The following is a 25,455-nucleotide window of genomic DNA, read 5'->3' as shown; positions in this document are numbered from 1 at the left end:
GCCCCGACTGTCATTCTGCAGCTATTCAGTGATCACATCCTGTGGAATTTTCCTGTGGAAGTGAACCACGGGGGGGCAGCAGAGAACTGATAAGAAGAGGAAGCAGGCTGCACGGTAACGTTCTGAGAGCGTTCCAGTATTCCAGGCAGCGGGTCTGAAGTGTACAGACTGACCGTCATCTGCACCGAGCCAACGCACGCCGGGAAATCTCACATCATCGCTCCGCTTCTTCAGGGATACAGCTTCAGACACATATAACCTAACATTTATTCTGACAGGGTTTGAGATTTAGCATCCATTTAGACATCCTTTGTTTGTCTTAAAAAAAAATCGCATGCCATCTTGCAGCAACCTTCGTTTTTGTCTCTGAATATTTTTTTTTTTATTATTTTTTTTTACAGGTTATTTGTTTTTTTGGCCTTAAATACTGCTCCGTGAGAATGGTCGCAAGGGATGTAAAATGCATATAAATGGCATTCAAAAATGCTAATTAATGATTGCTAGGACAGAACACATTCAGGAGATTTGATATAGTTTATTTTATTTTAGCACATGTTAATTAAAATACATTATAACTCTGCTTTTTTCACATATTTAGAATTTACGTATCTAAATTCACCGGCTCTTGTTCACAGCAGGTAAGTTTGTAGCTAGCTGATAAACAATATATACTGTATACACAGATCACATATAGCACTCATTAGAATACATGAAGAAGCGCCCACTCAGACATTGCGTTAGAGAAGAAGAGATCATTGTAATATAAGGTGACCACCTGGTTCCGCTTCACCAGGCACTTGCTGACCCAGTCTTTTGTGTGCACAGTACCGAAAAAAATTCTGTTGAGTTGGGAGATAAGACCAGAGGGAGCCTCGGTAGTGAAAGGGGATTGACGCATGTTCATTGTATTTTTTTTTGCTAACAGAATGTCTTACGCTGGATACAGATTTGTTAAGCCTGGGAGATTTCCGTCACCTTAGACACAGCTAATGTAGGAAGTAAAAGCTGACACACAATCATTTCTCTCTTTGGGGTTTATTTGCTAAGGTCTAACGGCTACAAAATGAGAATTGCAGGAGAAAAACAACCAGACACAAACAGTGCCATATTCCTAAAAATGAAAGGGCACCCATTGAAATGCATATTTCTTGCCTTTGATCAATCCGGCATCATTCTTTTGCACTGCCTTTGTCCCAGTTTTCCAGCCGGGTAGACTTTAATAAGTAATCCCCTTTCTCCCTGTGTTTGTTTGTGCTTTTCACTGTCTTTCAACACTCCTCAAATCGCATATGACGTTATATATTGACACTAAGAGATAAGGGCAATTATTTACTGAAGGCTCCAAACTGCATTAACTGGGGCAAAAAAAAAATGTTTGACTTGGAAATTAATTGGATTTTTCTCTGATTAATCTGAGTATTTTTGCCCCAGATTTGCAGCCGGGAGACTTGGATAAATAACACTGGAATGCTACCAGCGTGAATCATTTTCTTTAATTGATATTGCGCTGTTTTTGCCCCACTTTGGCTGGGAAGACTGTATGTAAATCGACCCCACGAGACTCCTGCACTTGCCCAGCCTGTTAACGGGAATTTATTACCACGGGTGCACTTTAATATTTAATTTGAACCCTAAGGAGACAAGTTGTGTTTATTACCATTTGTTTTGTGGTGTAGCAACGTGTCCAGGCACCCATATACATGCATAATATCCGCTCCCCAGCGAGATTCTCGCCTTATCCTTTGATGTAGAAATCCACTACTATTTGCTTACTACAATGTTACTTTGGAAATACAATAGTTAAAAATGTACTCGTTGTGAGCTGTGCCTACTCCTGAGTGTATGTTTTGCGTGCAGGAATGTCATCCATTGGCCTGTATACTGATAGGGACAGCAGTCTTCCTAATATTATTGCTATTTTCCGTGTATTTCGGCGCACTGTCCTCTAAATGCAGGCGGGTGTTTCTGAATACATTTCTGTGATCATTAACCGCTGTAATGAGTACAGTATCTCTAGTATTTGCAGTTACAATCCCCCCTCCATGCGTATAAAGCTGCTGATTCTTTCATGACCACTGGTCTAAATCTTTTGTTGCTTCCACTCCCTAAATAGTTTCGTGTTGGCTGTCAGAAGCGTGGGTTGTGCCGCAGCCCGAAATAACAATAACAAGATATGTAAATGTAAATAAAACACAGGTCACTGATACAGTGTATGTTGGCGTTTGTAACAATGTGCGAAGTTACAGTCCTCATCAATGGATCAGATGGTTTTGCCTAAAACAAAGTGATAAATCCCAAAGTGAGAAAGCACCTCAAAAAAGGCAGAATTGTTTTATTCCAGTGACCATTATTTCATAACATGGACTTTCCAATGTATTTCTGCCCTATTTGTCAGTGACGAGCTTAATTACTGTCATACTGTAGGTGGGCCTCTAGCTGACTTTTTATAAGGATACCATGGACCGCAGTCTAATAATCCTGCACTAAATATTTACCAAAGACACAAGCAGAGATTTGAGAACTCTTAGGCAATATTCTTTGTCTTTCCTGTAGCACCTCTTTCTATAACACTCACTTTTGGGGGCGCGGGGGGGGGGGGGGGGACTGTTTAATGGAATAAGGCAGGGGTGCTCACCTCCAGTCCTCAAGCCCCACAGCAGGTCAGGTTTTCAGGACATCTCTGCTTCAGTGCAGGTGGCTCAATAAGAGGCTCAGTTGGAGACTGCCCCACCCGTGCTGAAGCAGGGACTGATTGAGCCACCTGTGCTGAAGCAGGAGACTGATTGAGCCACCTATGCTGAAGCAGGGGACTGATTGAGCCACCTATGCAGAAGCAGGGGACTGATTGAGCCACCTGTGCTGAAGCAGGGGACTGATTGAGCCACCTGTGCTGAAGCAGGGATATCCTAAAAACCTGACCTGTTGTTGGCCCTTGAGGACTGGAGCTGAGAACCCCTGGAATAAGGAGTAATATTCCTTTGGAACACAAAAGCATAACAGACAGCAACTGATTCTAGAACTCCCTTTCAATGACTCATAGAACCCCCTGCCACAGCCACAGCTACAGCCTTGTCAGCTGACAAACATGCAGGTAAAGTACAGTGTGTGTCAATGTCATAACCCTTTTTCCCCTTTTCATTTTTCTGATAATCAGTAGGCAACAAGGGCACCTTTTTTTCTGAAAAGCCACAATGCTAATGCAGCTGCCTCCACCTGGTGAGTATGCATGATAACACTGTGTGACTATGTGTAACTTCTCTTGGCTAGAGGCCCATCAGTCCCTTGGGGGAGGGGGGAGAGGGGAGGGGGGAGGGGGGGCAAAATATAAATTAGATACATTTATTTTTTTTAAAGCAAAAATTAACAGCAGCGCAGGAACTCGCTCAAATAATAATTGGCGGTTTTGGTCTTGATGATGATTCGACTACGCAGTAAAAAGTATCCTTTGGAACAGGAGTGGTCAACTCCAGTCCTAAAGGGTCAACAACTGGTGAGGTTTTCAGGATATCCCTGCATCAGCACAGGTGGCTCAGTCAAAGTCTGACCCACCTGTGCTGAAGCAGGGATATCCTGAAAATGTGACCTGTTGGTGGCCCTTGAGGCCTGGAGTTGCCCAGCCCTGCTCCGGAAGCGTGTCACTTATTTTTGAAAGCTCGGGCTTGTGCTGGCATCGTACTAACGCTCTTGCTTACCAAGTTCATTGACTGAGCTGCCAACCTCTAAAAGCAAAAATCAGTCAAATGTGGGAGCTCCCAACCAACAAAAATGTATTTTTAATGAAAAAGTATTGAATGAGCCCTAATTGAAGTCAAATGGGAGCACGGATGCTAATCGTGAGAAAATCGGGGACAGCTGGCAGGTCTTTAGATGATTTAAGCGATATATATTTTTCTGTATTTCCTACCTGTAAATTGTGCCAACATCAAGTTCACTTTGAAATTCACTTTCTGAACCTACTCACAATATTTGCCCCCCACCGGAAGAATCGGTAGGTATCATTTGCTTCCAATGGAATAAGTTGAACATTTTTAACATGGATGGGCAGGTTTACGAGTTTAAAATCCGAACTTCGGAACAAATTATAAAAACGAAGTGAAATTTGAGTCAAAACCCAAGCCAGAGGCCTGTCCTCAGATAACACACGTTGTTCAATAAACTGAGCAATCTTTTGAGTTTGTCAATAAAAAAAAAAAACATGAAATGTATCAAAAAAAAAGTTTAATTTGAGTCTTGGGAGGATGTGCAGCCAGAAGGCCACATCCCTGCCGGCACTTGCACTCCCGTTATTGCCGCGTCATTGATGACGTAATGGATGTGGGGGTCATCTTCTGTTCCTCTTTCTGTGGAGCGCAGAATGCGGCCTCCCCTAGAACAACAATCAATTAGCTTATGATGTAGCTACTACGTTATGGAGCCCCTCGAGAGCCAGAACCCCTGGAGAGCCAGAACCCCTGGAGCACCAGAACCCACGGAGAGCCAGAACCCCTGGAGAATCAGACCCTGTGGAGAGCCAGACCCCCCTGAGAGCCAGACCCCCTAGAGAGCCAGACCCTGTGGAGAGCCAGACCCTGTGGAGAGCCAGACCCTGTGGAGAGCCAGACCCCCTGGAGAGCCAGACCCTGTGGAGAGCCAGACCCTGTGGAGAGCCAGACCCCCTAGAGAGCCAGACCCTGTGGAGAGCCAGACCCCCCGGAGAGCCAGACCCCCTGGAGAGCCAGACCACCTGGAGAGCCAGACCCTGTGGAGAGCCAGATGCCCCGGAGAGCCAGACGCCCCAAAGAGCCAGACCCCCCGGAGCGCCAGACACCCTGGAGCACAAGACACCCTGGAGAGCCAGACCCCGTGGAGAGCCAGACCCCATGAAGAGCCAGACCCCCAAAGAGCCAGACCCCCTAGAGAGCCAGACCCCGTGGAGGGCCAGACCCCCTGGAGAGCCAGACCCCCTGGAGAGCCAGCCCCCTGGAGTTCCAGACCCCCTGGAGAGCCAGCCCCCTGGAGAGCCAGCCCCCTGGAGAGCCAGTCCCCTGGAGAGCCAGCCCCCTGGAGAGCCAGACCCCCTAACGTAGTAGTTGGAAAAGTTTGCGAATATTGTAAAAAAAAAACAAAAAAACATTCCTACTTATTTTTAGTTTTTTCCCCAAAATGTTTTAAAACCTGCAAACCAAAGACAATTGATTTCCAGCAAAATCAAAACCCAATTTTGTTTCAGAGCCAATACACCAGCGAACATGCCTAGCCTTAATTATTAACAACAAAGTTGGTATCCAAATGAATTTGACTTCATTGGTCATAGCAGTGAAAATGTGAAAAAGAAAAAAATGTTCACCAAAGGTATAACTTAAATAAATAACAATAACAAGTGTAAAATATATATATGAAAAAAATCAGTGAATACACGACTGAATAAGGAATAACAAGTTGGCCGCTAAACAAATGGATGGCTCAGCATCTACACACTAAAATGAGAGATATGAAAAGCGCACCACTCCTAGTGTAGTGAATAAAATGATATTGAACAGTATGGTGAGGATAAGTACCGCACGTACAGGAATGTAAGGTAGTATAAACATATCATGCAATAACCAGCATGGTACCAGGTGCAGGAACTCAGTCGATGGCGTCCAAAATCCAACCGAAAAAGAGGTGAAGGTCCCAAACAAAGTCCCTGGTAAACTGTAGAACAGGTCATGTATAACAAGAGAAACCCAGAGCCTTATTCCGTTCAGGCGGAGGTAATTCCTTATACGGGACTCATCACCAGCATTTGATTTATGCAATCCCAGCAGCCCTGGATTTGAGCTGCTTTCCTGTCTCGCGGCTTTTGCGTCCGCTGATACACCTACTGAGCACTCACCCAATAAGGCTCTGGGTTTCTCTTGTTATACATTACCTGTTCTACAGTTTACCAGAAACTTTGTTTGGGACCTTCACCTCTCTTTCGGTTGGATTTTGGACGCCATCAACTGATGTCCCATCTGGAGAGAGGACTTCATCCCCACTACGTCCAGCAGCTGATGACGGTTGTCACCTGTGGCAGTTCCTGCATCTGGCACCATGCTGGTTATTGCATGATATGTTTTTACTACAGTATCTTACATTCCTGTACGTGCCTTACTTATCCTCACCATATTGTTCAATATAATTTTATTTACTATACTATGAGTCTTTTTTCTCATAGCAGTGAAACCAGACATCTTTTACTTTACAATATAGCAGAGGATATCATGTTCCATGGAGAAAGTGATCTCTCTTTCATTGTATTGCCCGTACCCGATAACATGTTCTAGATTGTCCAAAATATAGTGAAGCAATATTACATTTGGATGAATGTCTCACATACAGGAATCTGTCACTGCTAGGACTGAACCTTCTGGTTCCTGATGATGCCCACATTCTTTTTTGCATAATAAATCTCATCCGCTGTATGAATAACTCTCCTGTTGGTTCATTAAAAGATATCACAACCTACAACCAATGTTTATGGAATCGAAAATGTCAAATAATTTCAATTTTTAAACCACTGTTCAGAATGGGGGAGGTGTTGGGATATATTGGGGTCTTTTTTTATTAAAGGCTCCTGGCTGGAAAATTATTACAAAAACCAGGTTTGTCAAAGAAAAATAGTCCAGTTAAAAGCAATGATATTTTTGCCCTTTGATAAATCTTGTGCAGAGTTTCCGCACTGGCTTCGCCCCCGTTTTGTATCCAGGAGACTGATAGAAAAAGACCCCTTAGTTGAGGGGTCGCCATTGGCTAACTCCAGTCCTCAGGGGCCACCAGGCAATGACTGAGCAACTGATTGAGTCACCAGTGCATGATATCCTTAAAACCTTGAAATTCATGTCCTGTTGGTGGCCCTTAAGAACTGGAGTTGGCCAAGCCTGCCTTCGCTTGTTCTGTTTATACAGTGCAGAACATTTGGATCCCTCTAGCGTTTATATAACCTTGTCTTGTTGAACTTTGGTTTGTTATGTATTTATCTGTGTGAATAAACTGTATACAGATCCACACATTGCCTTATTAGGTCCTACAGGATGGGGTGACAGCCTAATTCAACACACTGTTTTAATGTTGTCTGACAATTAGATTGTGAATGAACAAAATAATTACAGAAAAGCTTGTAAGAGAGAAAATCATGTCAAGTTCCTGATGACCATTGATGGTGGAGCTACTCTAGGAGCATTTTACCATTCTCATGTTTACACTATTCAGATCACTTAAGCTCTCATTCCAGGAATGTGCTGTGTTGAGTGTGTGATGGGTATGGTACAGGAATAATATCCATTTGCATGTGTCTCCTACCAAAGTAAGTGGCACTGCTTCTTTAATTTGTGTGGCTAAAAAACTTTGATGTGGACAGGGCACACATTTGTTGCACATTCTGTTAAATGTCTCCTCTGATCCACGAAGCTTTACCAAATTCAGCAGTGCTCTCCTCTGTGGATCTCTAGAGATGATGAGGTTAACTCAATTTAAACACTGTGAGCAAAGTAAGTTGTTGTGATGGTTTGGGGCCTTTAGACAATAAAGTCCTCATCATTGTATTATTGTCCAGCAAGAACGAGCCATTGCTTCTTAGAACTTTTAGGTCAATATTCAGTAAGTAATGTTAGTATGTTGAAAGTGGCCGTAATCCATAACAGTACTCACACTAATTAATATGGTGTTCCAGAAAACAACTAGTGTAGTGTTAATCATTTGTTTTCTGCTCGAAAATGGCAAGTGTTCTTTTTCTTTCAGGTATGTAAAAAGGGAAGCAAATGGACTAATTATGGCCCAAATCATATTCATCTGAGGTTCATTAAGCAGTGCCCGGGTAACGCTGAGAAATAACACTATTATTTAGCACCTATTTCAGGCAGTATTGACACATGTTCTGGGTATAAAGTGCAACATTTATTGTGTATTGGTCCTGGAGAAATGATGATTTGTTTTTAATTATGACATTTTAATGGACCAACAAGAGGTATTTTTATGGACGTAATTGTGGTTAATCTCACACATGAAGCGCTGAGAGCTTTCGTGGGGCCCAGGACTAGTTTCCACCGGGGCCACCTGTGTCGACGGCCTTGCGAGCCCTCTCCCCCTTTTCTCTTATATTCCCCCCTCTCATGCACCTCCTTGCTCTCTCACTCCTTCCTACTCCCCCCCTTCTCACACTCCTCCCTCTCATTCTCTCCTCCCTCACTCTTCACACACTCATTCTTGCTCTCTCTTTTCCCGCTCACTCTTCCCCCTCTCATCCTCTCTCTCCCCCTCACTATTCCCTATGTCATCCTCTCCCTCCCTTCTCCACTTTTGCCCCCTCTCATCCTCTCCCTCCCCCCTTCTCAAAACCCTCTCTAACACTCAATACCTCACGCTCTCCCATCTTACTCTTCTCCCCTTTCTCTCACTCATCCACCTCTCTCACACGTCTCCCCACCCCTCTTCCTCTGTCTCTTTTGCCCTCCTCTACCCCTCCCTCACCCCCTACTCTACCCCTCTCTCCCTCCCTCTCCCTCCCCTTTTCCTTTCCCATCCCTCTTCCCCTACCCATACCCCTCCCTTTCCCCTTCCCCATTTCCCTCCCTCTCTTCCTTACCTATTCCCCTCCCTCTCACCCTTCCTCCCTCCTTCTCCCCCTTCCCCTCTCTCTCCTCCTTCCTCTCTCCCTTCCTCTCCCCCTCCCCATCCCTCTCCCGTCCCCTCTCTATCCCCTCCCCATCGCTCTCACCCTCCTCTCCTTCCCCTTTCTCCATCTCCCCTCCCTTTCTCCCTCCCCCTTCCCCTCCCTTTCCCTCTCCCCCTCTCTTTCTCCCATTCCTGTCTCCCTTCCCCTTCCTTTCTCCCCTCTCTTACTCTCCCCTTTTCCCTTCCCTCTCCTCCCCCTCTCTCCCTCTCCCCCATTCCCTCCCAGTTTCCCTCCCTCTTTCCCTTGCCTATCCCCCTCCCTATCCCCCTTTCCCTCCCTCTCCCTCCTCCCTCTCCCCCACCCCTCCCTCTCCCCCTCCCTTTCTCTCTCCCCCTCCCTTTCTCTCTACCCAAACCTGTCTCCCTTCCCCTTCCTTTCCCCCTCTCTTACTCTCCTCTTTTCCCTTCCCTCTCCTGCCCCCTCTCCCCCTCCCCCATTCCCTCCCAGTTTCCCTCCCTCTTTCCCTTGCCTATCCCCCTTCCTATCCCCCTTTCTCTCCCTCTCCTCCGCCCCCTCCCCCTATTTCCCCCTTCCTCTCCCCCTATATCCCCCTCCTTCTCCCTCTCCCCCACCCCTCTCTCTCCCCCCCATCTCCCTCTCCCCTCCTCCCTCTCCCCCACCCCTCCCTCTCCCCTCCTCCCTCTCCCCCTTTCTCTCCCCTCCTCCCTCTCCCCCTTTCTCTCCCCTCCTCCCTCTCCCCCTTCCTCTCCCCCACCCCTCCCTCTCCCCCTCCATCTCCCTATCCCCCTTCCTTCTCCCTCCATCCCTCCCTCTCCCCCATCCCCTGTCTCTCCTCCCTCCTCTCTCTCCCTCTCCCCCTCCATTTCTCTCTCCCCCTCCCTTTCTCTATCCCCATCCCTTTATCCCTCCCCCTTCCTTTCCCCCTCTCTTACTCTCCCCTTTTCCCTTCCCTCTACTCTCCCCTCCTCCTCCCCCATTCCCTCCCAGTTTCCCTCCCTCTTTCCCTTGCCTATCCCCCTCCTTTCCCCCTTTCCCTCCCTCTCCTCCTTCCTCCCCCCTCCCCCATATCCCCCTCCCTCTCCCCCTTCCTCTCCCCCTTCCTCTCCCCCACCCCTCTCTCTCCCCCCTCCATCTCCCCCTCCCTCTCCCTCCCTCTCCTCCATCCTGTCTCTCCTTCCTCTCCTCCACCCTCTCCCCCCTTCCCCTTGCTCTCCCCCTCCCCCTATACCATACTCACCCTTCTCCCCCTCCCATCTCTCTCCCTTTCTGTATCTCCCCCTCCATCTCTCCCCCTCCCTTTCTCCCTCACCCGTCCCTTTCCCCCTCTCTCTCTTATTCTCCCCCTCCCTCTTTTCTCCCTCCTTCCCCTCCCTCTCCACCTCTCCTCCCTATCCCCTCTCTCTTCCTCCCTTTATCCCTTCCCCTTCCTTTCCCCCCTCTCTTACTCTCCCCCTTTCCCTTCCCTCTCCTCCCCCATCCCCACCCCCTATTCCCTCCCTCTTTCCCTTGCCTATCCCCCTCATATCCTCCTTCCTCTCCCCTTCCTCTACCCCACCCCTAACTCTCCCCCTCCATCTCCCTCCTCCCTCCTCAATCCTGTCTCTCCTCCTTTCTCTCCTCCCCCCTCCCCCCTCCCCTTGCTCTCCCCATGCCCCCTATACCCTCCTCATCCTTCTCCCCCTCCCATCCCTCTCCCTTTCTCCATCTCCCCCCTCTCTCTTATTCTCCCCCTCCCTCTTCCCCTTCCCCCCCTTCCCCTCCTCCCCCTTCCCCTTGCTCTCCCCCTCCCCCCTATACCTTCCTCATCCTTCTCCCCTTCCCCCTCCCCTCCCTCTCCCTTTCTCCATCTCCCCTGCATCTCTCCCCCTCCCTTTCTCCCTCATCCTTCCCTTTCCCCCTCTCTCTTATTCTCCCCCTCCCTCATCCCCTTTTCCTCCCTCCTTCCCCTCCCTCTCCCACCTCTCCTCCCTGTCCCCCCTCTCTTCCTCCCTTTATCCCTTCCTTTCCCCCTCTCTTACTCTCGCCTTTTCTCTTCCCTTTCCTCCCCCCATCCCCCTCCCCATTCCCTCCCAGTTTCCCTCCTTCTTTCCCTTGCTTATCCCCCTCCTATTCCCCTTTCCCTCCCTCTCCTCCTTCCTCTCCCCCTCCCTCTCCCCCCTATATCCCCCTCCCTCTCCCCCTTCTCCCGTCCTCCCCCTTCCTCTCCCCCACCCATCTCTCTCCCCTCCCTCTCCCCCCTCCCTCTCCCCCATCCTGTCTCTCCTCCTTCCTCTCCTCCACCCTCTCCCCCTTCCCCTTGCTCTCCCCCTCCTCCCCTATACCCTCCTCATGCTTCTCACCCTCCCCCTCCCATCCCTCTCCCTTTCTCCATCTCCCCCTCCATCTCTCCCCCTCCCTTTCTCCCTCACCCTTCCCTTTCCCCCTCTCTTTTATTCTCCACCTCCCTCTTCCCCTCCCTCCTTCCTCTCCTCCCTTCTCTCCCCCCTTCCCCTTGCTCCCCCCTTCCCCCCCTTTACCCTCCTCATCCTTCTCACCCTCCCCTCCCATCCTCTCTGTTTCTCCATATCTCCCTCCATCTCTCCCCCTCCCTTTCGCCCTCACCCTTCCCTTTCCCCCTCTCTCTTATTCTCCCCCTCCCTCTTCCCCTTTCCCTCCCTCCTTCCCCTCCCTCGCCCACCTCTCCTCCCTGTCCCCCTCTCTCTTCCTCCCTTTATCCCTTCCCCTTCCTTTCCCCCTCTCTTACTCTCCCCTTTTCCCTTCCCTCTCCTCCCCCCATCCCCCTCCCCTCCCAGTTTCCCTCCTTCTTTCCCTTGCCTATCCCCCTCCTATCCCCCTTTCCCTCCCTCTCCTCCTTCCTCTCCCCCTCCCCCATATCCCCCTCCCTCTCCCCCCATATCCCCCTCCCTCTCCCCCCTCTCCCGTCCTCCCCCTTCTTCTCCCCCACCCCTCTCTCCCCTCCATCTCCCTCTCCCCCCTCCCTCTCCCCATCCTGCCTCTCCTCCACCCTCCCCCTTCCCCTTTCTCTTCCCCTCCTCCCCTATACCATCCTCATCCTTCTCACCCTCCCCCTCCCATCCCTCTCCCTTTCTCCATCTCCCCCTCCCTTTCTCCCTCACCCATCCCTTTCCCCATCTCTCTTATTCTCCCCCTCCCTCTTATTCTCCCCCTCCCTCCTTCCCCTCCCCTCTCTGCCCCCCTCTCTCTTCCCCCCTCTATCTCTCCCTCCCTGTTCCTCCCACTATTTCCCTGTCTCCAACTCTCCCTCTCCCCCCTCTCTCTCCCTCTCCCCCTCCCTCCGTCTCTCTCTCTCTCTCCCTCTCCCACTCCCCCCTCTGTCTCTGTCTCTGTCTCTCTCTCTCTGTCTCCCTCTCTCTCCCTCTCCCTCTCCTGCTGTCCGTCTCTCCCCCTCCCTCTCTTGCTCACTTCCTCTTCCCCTTCTATCACGCTCACTCCCTCTTCCCCCTCACTCTCACTTCTCCACTTATCCTCTCTCCTCCACCCTCTCTTACACACCCTTTCACTCACTTAATCCCCTCCTTCTCCCACTCAACTCCCCCCACAATACACACAGACAATTCTCCCCACAATACACACACAATTTCCCCCATCCCCACAAAATATGCACACAATTCCCCAATCCCCCACAAAACACACTATCCCCCCACCCCAACAATATACACATACAATTCCCCCCCATAATTCCCCCTTCCCCATAACAAAGTATACGAACACACAATTGCCCTCTCCACCACAATACACACACAATTGCCCCCTCCACCACAATAAACACACACAATTCCCCCTCTCCCACAATACATACACACAATTCCCCTCCCACAATACACACACACACACCATTCCCCCCTCCCCCACAATAAACACAAACACACACAATTCCCCCCTCCCTCACAATACACACACATAATTACCTACACTCCCACAATGCACACACAATCCCCCCGCCCCACAATACACACACAATTTTCCCTCTCCCCCACAATACACACAAAATTCCCCCACAAACAATACACACACATGCAATTCCCCCCACCCCACAATGCCCACACAATCCACCCCTCCCCCCACAATACACACACAATTCCCCCCTCCCCACAAAATACAGACACGTTTTTTTTTTACCTTGGGGGATATCCTCCGGTGCCGCGGTCCGTGCGCGGATGCAGGTTGGGACCAACTTCTGGATGGATGGAAGAGGCCCCACAGCATCTGAGGTCCGGCAGCCGGGCACAGAAGTTGGGCCCAACTTCCAGCACCGGCCGGGGCCCCCGCAGTTCTCAGTTCTCCCAGCTCTCCCCCGTCGGTGGCCCTGATTATATTAAAGGCGAAGGGGTACCACTCCTTTTTTATTTATATGCCCACCATGCCACTTTACTTTAAGCCAACATGGTGTACATACCGATTGGGGTATTGACTGCAATGGGAGTTTCCATGCATAGTACCCCATTTTCACTTTGGAAGTTCATTACATAAATAACCCCCTATGTGTATTAAAAATGTACAATACTAATTAAAACCAACTTGCATCCTTCTAAAGTAAAGTCTTGGACAATGACCTGCTTGCCTCCCACTCTTTGAAAGTGACCTTCCATCCATCACATCTTGGGACATCTTCATAGCATTACTAGGCAGTGCTCATACTGTGCCGTATCATGATGGTGGTACATGTCCTTGTTGCACACACACATCCAATTGACTCCTGTGGGGAGATAGCTGGAACGGGGTGGGAGGGATGAGAGAAGGTAGAGAGCTTCAGTCTGGTTTCCAGTATGTGATACCGACTTTTGTACCTGCTCTGACCTGCTGTTTTTTTTCAGATGAGGAGAATGATCTCGTCTAACCCTGGCAACGCCTCCTCGGCAAGGGTGCAAAACATGCTAGTAGGACTTAATCCTTAACCCTTTGCATACAGAACAGATAGGCATTTAAGACATATGGAATACACATATTTTAGAACAGCGTAAAGGGGGAAGAGGTTCCTGACTGGCATGGCTGTGTGGTTCTCTTGTATTTGTGGAAGGGGGCAGTACAAAGTTTTAGCTCCTTCATTGCTGGGAAGGCCACCAGTGCAACTCATTGCACTACTGGAAACCCTCCAGCAAAAGGATAACAGCAAACTTTCCAACTGACTCCAAGTCAATAGAAGAAGATCGAGGATGGTCTTTCTTGAGCTCTCACTCTATTTTAGGTCTTTCTTGGGATCTTACTCTTTCTTGTGATCTAGTCAGCTATCAGACCAGTGAATGGGAATACAGAAGAACAAGGAAGTCTTTATCACACTGTTTACCTGGAGGTAGTTGGCAGGTATGCTAAAGATGCAGTCCTACTTAGCAATGTATAAGTACAAATAGTCAGCCACCTAATCTTCATGGTTATTTGTAGAGAGTTTTTTTTCTTTCATTTCAGATGTGTTCGATCGCTTTGCAAATATTGTAACCAGGGCTCAGTTTTTAATAAAAACATTTTTATTTTATTTTTAGAAAATCACATGTTGACTATTTAAAGAGTCACTATAAAAACGATATATAATATTTTTCCAAAATATAAAACAACTGGAGGATTTTATAACAAAGTATCTATTCAGGATGACAATGAGAAAGTAAAAAATAATATGTAGATACAAAATATAAATATTTTTGATTGGTTAAGTGGTACTGCACCTTAAAAAAAACTAATTTGATCATGTTTAATTGAAAAGATATAATTTCAGTCCTTTTAATGATTGGACGAGTAGTCAGGGCAGGATTCTTAATGGTAAACCTGGTTATATAGGCAAGACAAGACAACACAAGGGTTTCCCTCAAGTACCCTCCCTATTGCAAATGTTCTGTAACTAAAGTTACAAATCACTCCTTGGAAAACCTTCCTTTTTGTGAATCGCACATATACATGTGTGTGTGTGTGTATATATATATATATATATATATATATATATATATATATATATATATATATATATATGTATATAAATATATATATATATATATATATATATATATATATATATGTACATATAGGTATATGTATGTATATATATATATCTATAGATATAGATATATATATACACACACATACATCAAGGGGGTTGTTAAGCAGTCTCCCAGCTGCAAAACTGGGGCAATACTAGTGCAAAAATAGCAGCAGATTTATCAAATAAAGACCCCCATTGTTGTGATTCATGAAATGGGTTTTTGTTTTCTGCACCAGTTCTGTTGCTGGAAGTCTTTGATAACTATTCCTCTAAATCTCACTTTTATCAGCTGGGGAAGTAAAATGTGGTGTTATAGGGGCTCTGGTGAATGCCACAACTCCAATTTCTGTGTTTTTATTTGAGCTAGTTAGTGATAAAGCCCCCAATAATGTAATAAGGAGCCTCTTATAGCTGTGTTCAGTCCATTTGCCCTCTGTCCATACACTTTTTGTGGCTCGATAGGTCAAATGAGTTGAGCCTTGGAGGCTCCTTTACAAATGAAGGAATAATGGAGCAATGAAATCACTAATGTAGTTGGTTATTGTTGAGATACAGAACATAACATCCCCTAATAACTTCTCCTATCAGACCAAGGCAACAATCCAGACAAACAAAAATGAGCCTTGTTTACATGCAGACTCATTATGTAATGAGAAAAATACATGTAGGTAGTTAGGATTTCAAATTGATGGGTACTTTGTGTGGCTCTGTTTAGGAGAACCAAGAATATGCCATGCCTTCAGGAATCAGATTAGGGCCCTCTCACATTTTCCATCCTTTATGATGCATGTTTATAATAACTATTAAGTTAAGGAGCAATAGTGGCCTGTTGACTTCAATGGGCCGTAGGGTGTCTTCCAGTGCCCCAAGGTGTCTTATGGAATAACATGTCTTAGGTAGTGCAGGGTTTAAGGAGCAATAGCTTTGTTGGTATGCATTGTGAAGAAGTGCGGGCTGGAGATTAGTCTTGATCTGATAAGTTGTGACCTGGATCCTGCCTTCTTGTTCATTCTCTTACTGTGGCTCTTGTCTCGGGCACCAGGACTTGTACAATATGCCAGGAAGCTGATGCAGGGTGGACAGCCTTCCCACTACCAAATTCTGGAATTTGCTCGCAAGAATGCCGCCAATTTCTTGTCAATGGCCAATTTGGTCATGGGTCTCACATCCATCCTCTGCAATCTGAATGGGTAAGTAAGTACCTGTTCTGTTTAGCTAGAACCCCAAAGCTACTTGTTCTATGATCATCTGCTTAAGACATTACAAGTGGTGGACGACAAGCAACTAGGATGTTGATCCAGGGAGAAATCTGATTGGAGATTATTTGGAGTCAGGAAGGAATGTATTTTTCCCCTTATTAGATGATATTAAATGATATGTCACTGGGGTTTTTTGCTTGCCTTCCTCTGGATCAATATACTGTAAATACAAATATTGACTAAGGATCTGTGGTCTAAATTTAGCATAGGTTGAACTTGATGGACGTGTCTTTTTTGAACCTGATCTACTATGTAGCTATGTAACTATTCCCACTCATTACTCTTAGAGGCAGCGGCGGATATCCGCTGTTCCTAGGCACTTGCCTATGTGGCCGACCTCCTTTCTGCCGCTCTCTTGCTCCGTTGGCACGCCAGCGTCAAATGACGCCGTAGACGTCACAAAGGTAACGTCGCACCGCGGCACGTTGCCAATGAAACGCGACGTCATGATGTCATTTGACGTCTCGACATCACATTGCCATGGCAACGAGACGCCACGTGATGCCACGTTCATGACGTCCGCGGCATCATTTGATGCTGGGATTCCAAGGGAGCAGGAGGGCGGCAGAAAGGAGGCAGAAAGGAGGCGGCTGACACAGGCAAGTGCATTCCCATGGTCCGATAGGCTCGAGAGTTCGGCAAAAGCATACCGGGGCGGCAATTTTTAGCGGCCTCAAATGTTGCCGCCGTAGGCCCGGGCCTAATGGGACATCTGACACTGCTTAGAGGTCATGTAGTAGCTAATGTAATGGTCACCGAACTCTGCAACACTGCAGTATACTGAATTTCTAACGTTCACAAGTGAGAGGCTAAATATGTTTCTGATAGCAATACCTTTTTAGACTAACGTGATGGTTTACCATAGCTCCTGCAGTAATTGAGCTCTTGGGGCTTTAAACATATGATCTTCAGAAAATGAATAATGGAGGAGCATTATCATGGAGCCAAGTGCAGGCTGTTGTTCATAGTGACTGTAACATGTTTGCAAGATTTGTCATAGAACCACAGACCTGCTGTTCTCATAGTGATTTCTTTTCCATATGAAGGTATCACCAGTGGGCCTGCTGGCTGCTCCTGATTGGTTTCATGCTGGACTTGGCTGATGGAGCTGTTGCCAGGCAACTCAATGCATGTTCAGCTTTAGGTAAGTCACCTCATGCAGCAGTGCCACCAAAATTATTTGTAACAACACATAAAAGGAAGCAACTGGGTGCTGTTGAACTGGAGACTGAACATTGTTGAAATGTGTTGATGCTACTGTACTGTACACTGATTAATAGGACAAATATCCAATACATAGATTTTTATTGGCATTATCCTTGTTTATTGTTGCCTTTGTGTGCTGGTAACCCCCTATAATATTACATATATTTGGTTGTGGGGATTTTTGCTGTGGGGTTCCCCTGGCTCACTGAGCACCAATTTTCTGTATTGATTAATAGGAGTGCTGTCTGAACAAGACAATTTTTGAATATTAAGGGGGAGATTCACTAACCTACGGTACAGGTTAATGAACTGAGATCCCGCTTCAACTGCCATTCAACAGGAGGTTAGTGAATTTCCCCTTAAGGCTACGATTATACCAGCTTTGGCTGGGCGTGCGCGCGATCGGGTGATGTCATCAATTCGACGCGGCCGAGCGACGTGCACTGCAGGCAGGAGGCAGCCGGAGGAGACAGTGAGGCAGAAAGGAGGCGTGGCCGTGAGCGGCTCGCCCTCATTGGGTGAACCGCTCACGTGACGCGGCCATCGTCTGCTGAAAACAAATTCCCAGGTCTGTGCGCGGCATGTAAACATTGATTGCATTGTAGCAATTTGTTATGGAGCCGCGCAGTGGCGCGCAGCGGTGTATGGTCCGTCGCTTCCGTCATAAGCACGTCCTAAGTCAGCTGCTCACATACCTAGAGCTCGGCCACTCCCCCTGTGAGATCAAGAGGTATTGCAAGGCTTTCCCAACGCTTTCCACTGAGAATCCTGAAAAGGTAGAGAAATCAACAACTCCCAGGCTTCCCATAATGTATCGCCAGCCTTATACCTTGTTTGGTCATATGAGAAGAGCTGAAAACACAAACACAAGGTTTCGTAGCAATTAGTGCAAGGTTTGCTGCCAGCAGAATTCTCAGGTCCCACTTATTTTCAGACTGTCTCGTTTAGGATTATTGCAGGTTGTAGCCTGTACTCTTAGTGATCTCCTAATGTTAATTTAGCCTAGTAAAAGTGGCTAATACTATACACATGATACATAAAGCTTGGCCCCCTTGCAGACGCACTTACCAGAACTCCCTCCTACTGTCTCTGCATGTTCTTCCTAACAATTAGACTGTAAGCTCTTCGGAGCAGGGACTCCTCTTCCACAATGTTACTTTTATGTCTGAAGCACTTATTTCCATGATCTGTTATTTGTATTATTTGCTATTTATATGATTGTCCCGTCTATTACTACTGTGAAGCGCTATGTGCTTTAATGGTGCTATATAAATAAAGACATACATACATACAGTAAAAGTAGGCGAGCCACTGTTGTATACAGAAGCATAAAGCCAGCCTTAAACCATCTGAAACTTATCTCCAAGTTACCAAGTAAATGGCTATGCTGCTCCCGATACAGGATAAGGGTGTGTATATACTTTCAAATAAATCATTGTTACCACATTCCCCAGAGATGAGGTATGTTTGTTTTTGCAACACATTGAACATCACGTTATCATCAGCAAATTCCACACTGCCTCCCAGGACCATGTTTTGGGCACCCATTTCTAAAAACATTCAGCTGCATTATTAAGTACTAGAGGGTCAGGCATTTCACTGCATACAAAGGGCTGGGTGGTTGGTATCAGGGGCATATCAGCTGAGCTGTGAAGTATTACTTACTCCCCCAGTATTGAGTTAAACTTGTTTGTTAAATCCCTCTTATGAGCCAGTACAGATTTGCGTTGTTTCCAAAAGTCACAGGATACCAGCAGCTGTTACAATTTTATCGTTAATCCAAATCTACATTATCTTATGGTGCCAACGAAAAGAGCAGCAGGGGGGGACCTGGCCAGTGATAACTGTCTGACCACTTAACTCTGGTCATGTCCAATGCACAAACACAGTAGTGCTGTCTGTCTGAAGAACATGAGGGTAATAATAGCCAAACAATGAGATAGGCATGGGCCCCTCACATTCCCCATCTAGGCATGTTGGCTGGAATCCCAGATGCCTTGTAATAATAGAAGGAATATCACTGTGCTTTGTGCTGCTCTTCTTACACTGCACTTACATGCATATTCAATCTCACTGAAGTCAAAAATAGCCTTTTGAATTCAATCATTTCTTATTTGTCGTCACTGGTCTTGAAAATGAGAAAACATCTAATTTCTTTCAAAATGGTTAAAAAAAACAACAACAACAACAACAGCAAGAAACCAAAGTGCTTCATGACCAGATGAAGCAGCAATGCTGCTCTGCGGTGTTGCTGCAGCCTTTGGTAGCAAAGTGGTTAACATAAACACATACACTGAGTTCATGTGGATTGCGCATAAGCTGCCAGCATCGTATCTTCCCCCTCCCAATCTGAAGCCGCACACCTGTTCCTGCTATCCTCCCTACAGCATTGGATGCCGGGGGCTTAGGAAGAAACCTCCATCGTTGTAATTAGAGCAGCCAGTGTAAGGCTTATCTTATGCTATACGTCATTATGAATACTGAAACGTCGATGCTACAATTAGCACCTTTAAGTGCTTAGTTTAATGCTGCACTCTGATGTTGGTGAACAGGTTAGTGATTTAATAGAACAGACCCAAACACTGCCAGTCTATACAGTGCTGTGCTGTACAAAGCATAGTCTGTCCTTAAGAGTGTAGCGTTTTAGAAGCCTTTCAGAGACAAATCCTTTAGGCCCAAAGATTAACACCATGTGGTTTATGTATTAGCCCAAAGAACAGTTTGATTTAACACTGTGCTATGGTCTGCTTGCAGTTGCCTCAAATGTAAGAAATGTCTTAATAAATTTGACACGGATTGTTAGGGAGAGATATTTACACCACCTAAGCATGGCAGAGTTTTTGACCCATATTAGTGTAAAAAAAATCAGATTGCAAAGGAAGTGTCTGAGCACACGGTATCACAGGATGTGACACATACCATCCTAATACACGGGTCACTGAATTATTTAAATTGACACTACCAAAATCACACGTTTATTACAAAAGGGAAAAATGATACATTCATGCCAAATGAAATACTTGTTTTGTCTCTTTTGCTCCAAAATGTCCTTGATTCATAGAGCTATCAGTTAAGTTGTATTCATGTGTAATACTCTTTTGTACACATTCAGCTTTTGGATTCAAGAGGTTTATTACTAATGTCTCCGTTCTGAAATTAAAAAACTCTGGGCAATTCCTGTGCTGGAAGGAGCACCAGATTGTTACTATAACGTCGGATTACTGCCCATTTTTTCCACCCTGTCTGGTGTTGTTGTGCTCACTAGCTGTACAACTTGGAGACTTTAGTAACTACCCCCCAATGACCACCACATGTCATAGTGTAGAAAACACGACAGTGGACCTTTCAACCCTTCCTTGGAAACCTCATATGCTTTTTGCTTTGACTTGAAGGTGCCAAGCTTGATGACTTTGCCGATTTCACCTCCTTTGGCCTTGCCACGGCACTGCTACTCCGCGCAAGTGGCATTTTGGATGGGCTACTTGTTATACTATATGTCCTGGCAGTTTTCACACGTCTGTGCTTCTACACAAGTGGTAGGTGAACAAACCCTCACATAATCAGGTATTTGTATAAAGCTTTGATTTCTTGCCTTTACAGTTATGACATGAACACAATACTATTTAACTATTCTGTACTGCAGTAATAGTACTATGTCTGTCCTATGTAGTGCTGCTGATAGCATGTTATACAGAGCCTGTAAGAGAGAGGGTACATGTGGAATTACTTGCAGGACAGTGGAAACAAATGACAGAGAGATGATAAATAATTTACATACATAATATACTAAGATGATCTTACTGTTGTGATCCAGTGTTTACATTTACACGTTTGTTGTACACCTGCTACGTGTGTGAGATACACAACTTGTGTGTATGAGAGAGATGTTCTATGCTGTCTCCTGTATTTGCAATCACACTGGGGAAACCCTGCTTAATATTTTCTACTTCTCGTTGCAGGAATCCCTTTCATGTACCGAGGGTTGCCCTGCCCTTATGCATCAGCCATCCTGGCGTGCGCGTCATTGCTGGCTGGAAATCACCTGGTGCTTCTGCACACCATAGCCGTGGTAATGATCCTTTTTATGGTCGACCACGGATTCTATCCACACGATAAGATCCTAGAGTCCCAGCTCTGGAAAAAGATGGTCTTCATAGGAGGTGAGTTATACGTTTCGAACTTTGAGTCTTCAACACCTCAGGTAACAGGCTCTGTATAAATGTGATAAAGGAGAAGGTAGGCGCACTCATAATTACGGTGAAGAGCTGCCACGTGTGCTCAGAAAGCTCCAACGAGTTGGGGTATAATAAACTTTTCGGTCCTAGTGTGGACCGTTGTCTTGACAAATGTCCACACTAGGACCGAAACATTGATCCTGGTATTTTTGCACAACTAAAACTTTTTGTACAATGACCACCGGAGTGACGTCTTCTTTATTCTCAGGATCTATAAATATGTGGCCATGACGTATGCCACATAAACAAATATCACTGATTTTCAGCTACAGCCCTAAACAATTTAGACCTTATATTTGTGTTTGTGTTTTTTTTGCAGGTGTCTTAATGATGCTTTGTTCCTTCTCTCCCTTGGCCTGCGTATACTACCTTACATGGTCCATCTCCTATATCCTCTTCCCTGAAGCACTGTGGAGCTACAAGGTCTAACACCTTAGAAAGGAGTGGACAGCTCTCTGTGTTCCATGATAACAACATTCGGAAGCCCTGTCTGCTTTCTAGCACCTTTGACTGATTTGTATTTTCAGGCTGAGTAGCAGCACCATTAAAATACCACCATTTGTTAGGGTGAGGACTGTGTTCTGTATTGAGGTGTGACCTGCATATAAAGGTTATCTAAGACCAAGCAGTACGTACATACAACTGCAGTATAGCCAGAGGATATGATTGTGAATCAATTAGCCTCTGGAGCAAGAAGGGAGAAGCAAAACTCAAAATCCGAAACTTCACGTTCCAACCAAAAAAAGGTGTTGTACTTTGACAACATATAGTGTTCCTTTGAATCAATTTATGTTCAAAGGGTTAGCCAGCTGCAAAGTAGAATTTCAAGAGGCTCTGACCCCCTTCTACACTTCGGGGCACTGCAGAGCATTACTCAACTGTGCAGTGTTTCATATGAAGCCTTGGAACAGGGTAATTACTTGACATCCCCCAGGAACTGGGTACTTGTATTTTTAGATAAATAAGACACAGTGATATCCACATAGTGAGCAAAACTGTGAATCAACAACTTTCTGACTCGGCTTATACACGTCGATTGTGGGTTTTTTAAACAAATCAAAAACTGTCTCCATTCAGACTTTAAACTTAAATTTATTGAAAGCATTGTGTTGTGAGTCTGCAAACACCCCCCACTGATGCCTGTCAGTGCGTGTATCAAGGTGCTTGATAGCCCATCTGGATTCAGATTTCATTTAGCAAAGGTTCTTACCTTTACCCAATGAAGAGTATAATATATTTATGCGAATTCTGACTTATTGTAACCAAGTGTGAATAATTATTTGCTATCTATTGTTTTTAAATAAAAGAAAGATGAGCATATTGTGTCTTGGCTTTCTTCACCTACAGATGGGTACAGTAATGTGTTGGAAACCTACTAACCAAATTCCAGCTGGAGAGCTTCCAATACATTGCATGTGCAGTGAAAGATTTTACAACCATTAACACACTCATTCATGTTAGCGCCACTGTTAAAGAAGCATGTGTCTTCTTTACAATCTTATCACGATACCTGCAACAGAAGGAGATGAAGTGACCAGTTTAGGTTCACACAGAGCTTGTTCTAGTCACCCAGCTCCTTGCCTAAAGTTCTACACATGCCTTCAGAAACAGCTCATGGAAAGTGGAAAACTGTGTTTAGAAGGAGCAACATCCCTCCTTTGCTAAGTTCTGGCATTTTGTTTAGCTAGAGACCTGACACTTGGGTCTTAGCGAGCCTCTGATTTCAACTTCTCGTCTGCTCCTTGTTTTAAGCGAGTCTGGGAATGATTTTCATTGGCCGAACATCTTGCACATGGATTGCTGCCACCCCTTGCTTTTTATCTGGAGGGAAGCCCTGTCCAATGGATGTCACAAGGAAATCCCAGCCAGGCGCATGTAGTCACTCTGGCTTAAGGTGTCCGAGGCTGTCAGGAGCATGTGTTCGTCAGCTTGGTTCAAGTGGCTATGCAGCAGTTTGATCATCTCGGTAAAGCATGGCCTCTCAGAAGCGTCCCACTGCCAGCAGCTTCTCATGATCTCATACCTGCCAAGGAAATCAATAAAAGTAGCTAAGGGTAACCCAATATCATTAATACATTGCTGAGCAGCACAGAGCAATACCATCACTGTACATGTTGCTATAGTTGACAGTATATGCGTAGTACACAACCTTTCTAGTTCATCAATGTTAACGCTCAGCAGAACCACAAAGAGCCTGGTTCCAATGTATTTTTGTGGCGCTTGTAGGTGTATTCACTCTTGCGGTTTAGTGCCATTCTGTTCCTGACCGGACACATGCTTGAGAGCTCAGCAGAACATTACATTGCCCTGTAGGATGTTCTAGCATTGGAGACTAGTGGAATTACATACCACTATATTCTGGACGTACTTGTATATACCATTTTAAAGCAGCTTTCTCCACTTTTACATAAACAACTCTACAGAAAAGAAAACAACAGGATTTCTGTGTGTCATGTTTAAGATAGCAGTCTCCTCTTTACTATAAACAGAATTAAAGTGTTATTATATACTATGTTACTTTGTGCAATGCAATACTGAGCATGGAAGAAGGAGACATGAGTGCATTTGGAGAGGCCATGGTGATGCCCCAATATTATATAAAAATACCTGTTATTTATCTAGAAATGTGTAATGTAAAGGACGAGATTTTTTATTTTTTAAAAGTACTTACATTGCTTTCAAAACACTATGCAAATGATCTGCAATGTGCAGTGTATGGAAGGCGGAAAACCCGCAAATTACTAGTAACACACTGGGCAACGTAAAGGACATAGATGCCATGTTTGCTATAAACTTGATACTTAGAGAAGCAAAGAGTCAGATGGGAGAAGGAGTGGCTCAGTGTGTAACGACACTGAGATTGTTGCAGTGGAGCCTGGTTCAATTCCCAGTGTCGGCTCCTTGTGATCTTGGGCAAGTCACTTTATCTCCCTGTGCCTCAGGCACCAAAAAAACATAGCTTGTAAGCTCCACAGGGCAGGGACCAGTGCCTGCAAAATGTCTCTGTAAAGCGCTACGTAAAACTAGCAGCGTTATACAAGAACATGTTAAGAAAAAGAAAAAAAATTATTATTCTATCCCAGGGCTGGGCAACTCCAATCCTCAAGACTAACAGGTCAAGTTTTCAGGATATCCCAGCTTCAGCACAGGTGAGCCACTGATTGAGCAACTTGTGCTGAAGCAGGAATATCCTGAAAACCTGTCCTGTTGGTGGCCCTTGAGGACTGGAGCTGCCCAGCCCTGCACTACCCTTTACCTCTTTTTCCCTGTGTGGCTCGATTTGCGATTTGCTGTTGGTTATTGCATGAGATAGAGAGGAGTTAACTGATACAGATTATTGATCAGTCGAGGTGTCAAAGTCAGCCTCACTATTTCTTAGCTCGCAAAAATACCACCAAGTCTAATTTTGCATAACTCCTTGAATGATCAGCTTGATTACCATTCTTTCCTCCAACCCACCCCCCCCTTCTTTTTCTGCATGTATACACAGTTTTGGAGAGCTTGGTACCTCTTTTCTGCTACTGATATTGTACTCCATTGTACAGTAGATCTCATTTACAGGCATACCCCGCATTAACGTACGCAATGGGACCGGAGCATGTATGTAAAGCGAAAATGTACTTAAAGTGAAGCACTACCTTTTTTCCCACTTATCGATGCATGTAATGTACTGCAAACATTATATACGTGCATAACTGATGTAAATAACGCATTTGTAACAGGCTCTATAGTCTCGCTGCTTGCGCACAGCTTCGGTACAGGAAGGGAGCCAGTATTGCTGTTCAGGACGTGATGACAGGCGCATGCGTGAGCTGCCGTTTGCCTATTGGGTGATATGTACTTACTCGCGAGTGTACTTAAAGTGAGTGTACTTAAAGCGGGGTATGCCTGTACACCACTAACAAGCTACTGCTTCCCACCAATATAGCACAGCACACAGCCACTTACAGTTTGTCCCCGCACTGTTCCGGCTGCTCCATTCTGTACATTTTCTCAAGTTTAGGAAGCACCTGGGAGGGATCCAGACCTGGATAAGGGGGAGCACCTGCCAGAAAAGAAATGGGATTGCACTGAAAGGGGCATTAAATAACAATACCACTAGGCAACCCTAAACATGGGAAGGATGTTGAT

At 45.8% G+C, this 25,455-nt stretch overlaps 2 protein-coding genes across 10 annotated transcripts in view; one reads left to right on the top strand and one right to left on the bottom strand.

Moving 5' to 3' along the window:
• Positions 1 to 91: 91 nt before the first annotated feature.
• On the top strand, positions 92 to 22,644 carry TMEM269 (transmembrane protein 269). 4 transcript variants are annotated; one of them, XM_075605828.1, is made up of 9 exons: positions 92 to 638; positions 3,155 to 3,216; positions 7,741 to 7,816; positions 13,842 to 13,957; positions 15,667 to 15,814; positions 16,930 to 17,027; positions 20,482 to 20,625; positions 21,049 to 21,249; positions 21,644 to 22,644. In XM_075605828.1, the coding sequence occupies exons 5-9, from the start codon at positions 15,693 to 15,695 to the stop codon at positions 21,751 to 21,753; spliced, it is 675 nt and encodes a 224-aa protein (XP_075461943.1). In that variant the 5' UTR covers positions 92 to 638; positions 3,155 to 3,216; positions 7,741 to 7,816; positions 13,842 to 13,957; positions 15,667 to 15,692; the 3' UTR covers positions 21,754 to 22,644. The 4 variants fall into 4 exon arrangements, with proteins under 4 accessions (XP_075461943.1, XP_075461942.1, XP_075461945.1 ...); XM_075605827.1 differs by lacking the exons at positions 7,741 to 7,816; positions 13,842 to 13,957; XM_075605830.1 differs by lacking the exons at positions 92 to 638; positions 7,741 to 7,816; positions 13,842 to 13,957 and adding an exon at positions 13,471 to 13,533 and having other exon boundaries at positions 3,149 to 3,216.
• Positions 20,482 to 25,455, bottom strand: part of LOC142497691 (tyrosine-protein kinase STYK1-like) — a 49,133-nt gene continuing 44,159 nt past the window's right edge. For all 6 annotated transcript variants that reach the window (XM_075605823.1, XM_075605822.1, XM_075605820.1 and 3 more), the window contains 2 exons: positions 25,273 to 25,369; positions 20,482 to 23,347 (listed from right to left, as the gene is read on the bottom strand). In XM_075605823.1, the coding sequence (XP_075461938.1) occupies positions 23,173 to 23,347; positions 25,273 to 25,369 (272 nt within the window). In that variant the 3' untranslated portion in view covers positions 20,482 to 23,172. The remainder of the gene's footprint in view (positions 23,348 to 25,272; positions 25,370 to 25,455) is intronic.

The sequence above is a fragment of the Ascaphus truei genome, chromosome 6 (genome assembly GCF_040206685.1).
Source record: "Ascaphus truei isolate aAscTru1 chromosome 6, aAscTru1.hap1, whole genome shotgun sequence".
Taxonomy (NCBI): domain Eukaryota; kingdom Metazoa; phylum Chordata; class Amphibia; order Anura; family Ascaphidae; genus Ascaphus; species Ascaphus truei.
This window is presented reverse-complemented; position numbering and strand designations above follow the sequence as displayed.

Bases quoted from the DNA above. Each gene is read 5' to 3' on its own strand.
- TMEM269 (XM_075605827.1), top strand. From the start codon at position 3,192: ATGCTAATGCAGCTGCCTCCACCTG. The intron at 17,028-20,481 runs GTAAGTCACCTC...TTTGACTTGAAG, and splicing joins CAATGCATGTTCAGCTTTAG to GTGCCAAGCTTGATGACTTT. The intron at 21,250-21,643 runs GTGAGTTATACG...TTTTTTTTGCAG, and splicing joins AAAGATGGTCTTCATAGGAG to GTGTCTTAATGATGCTTTGT.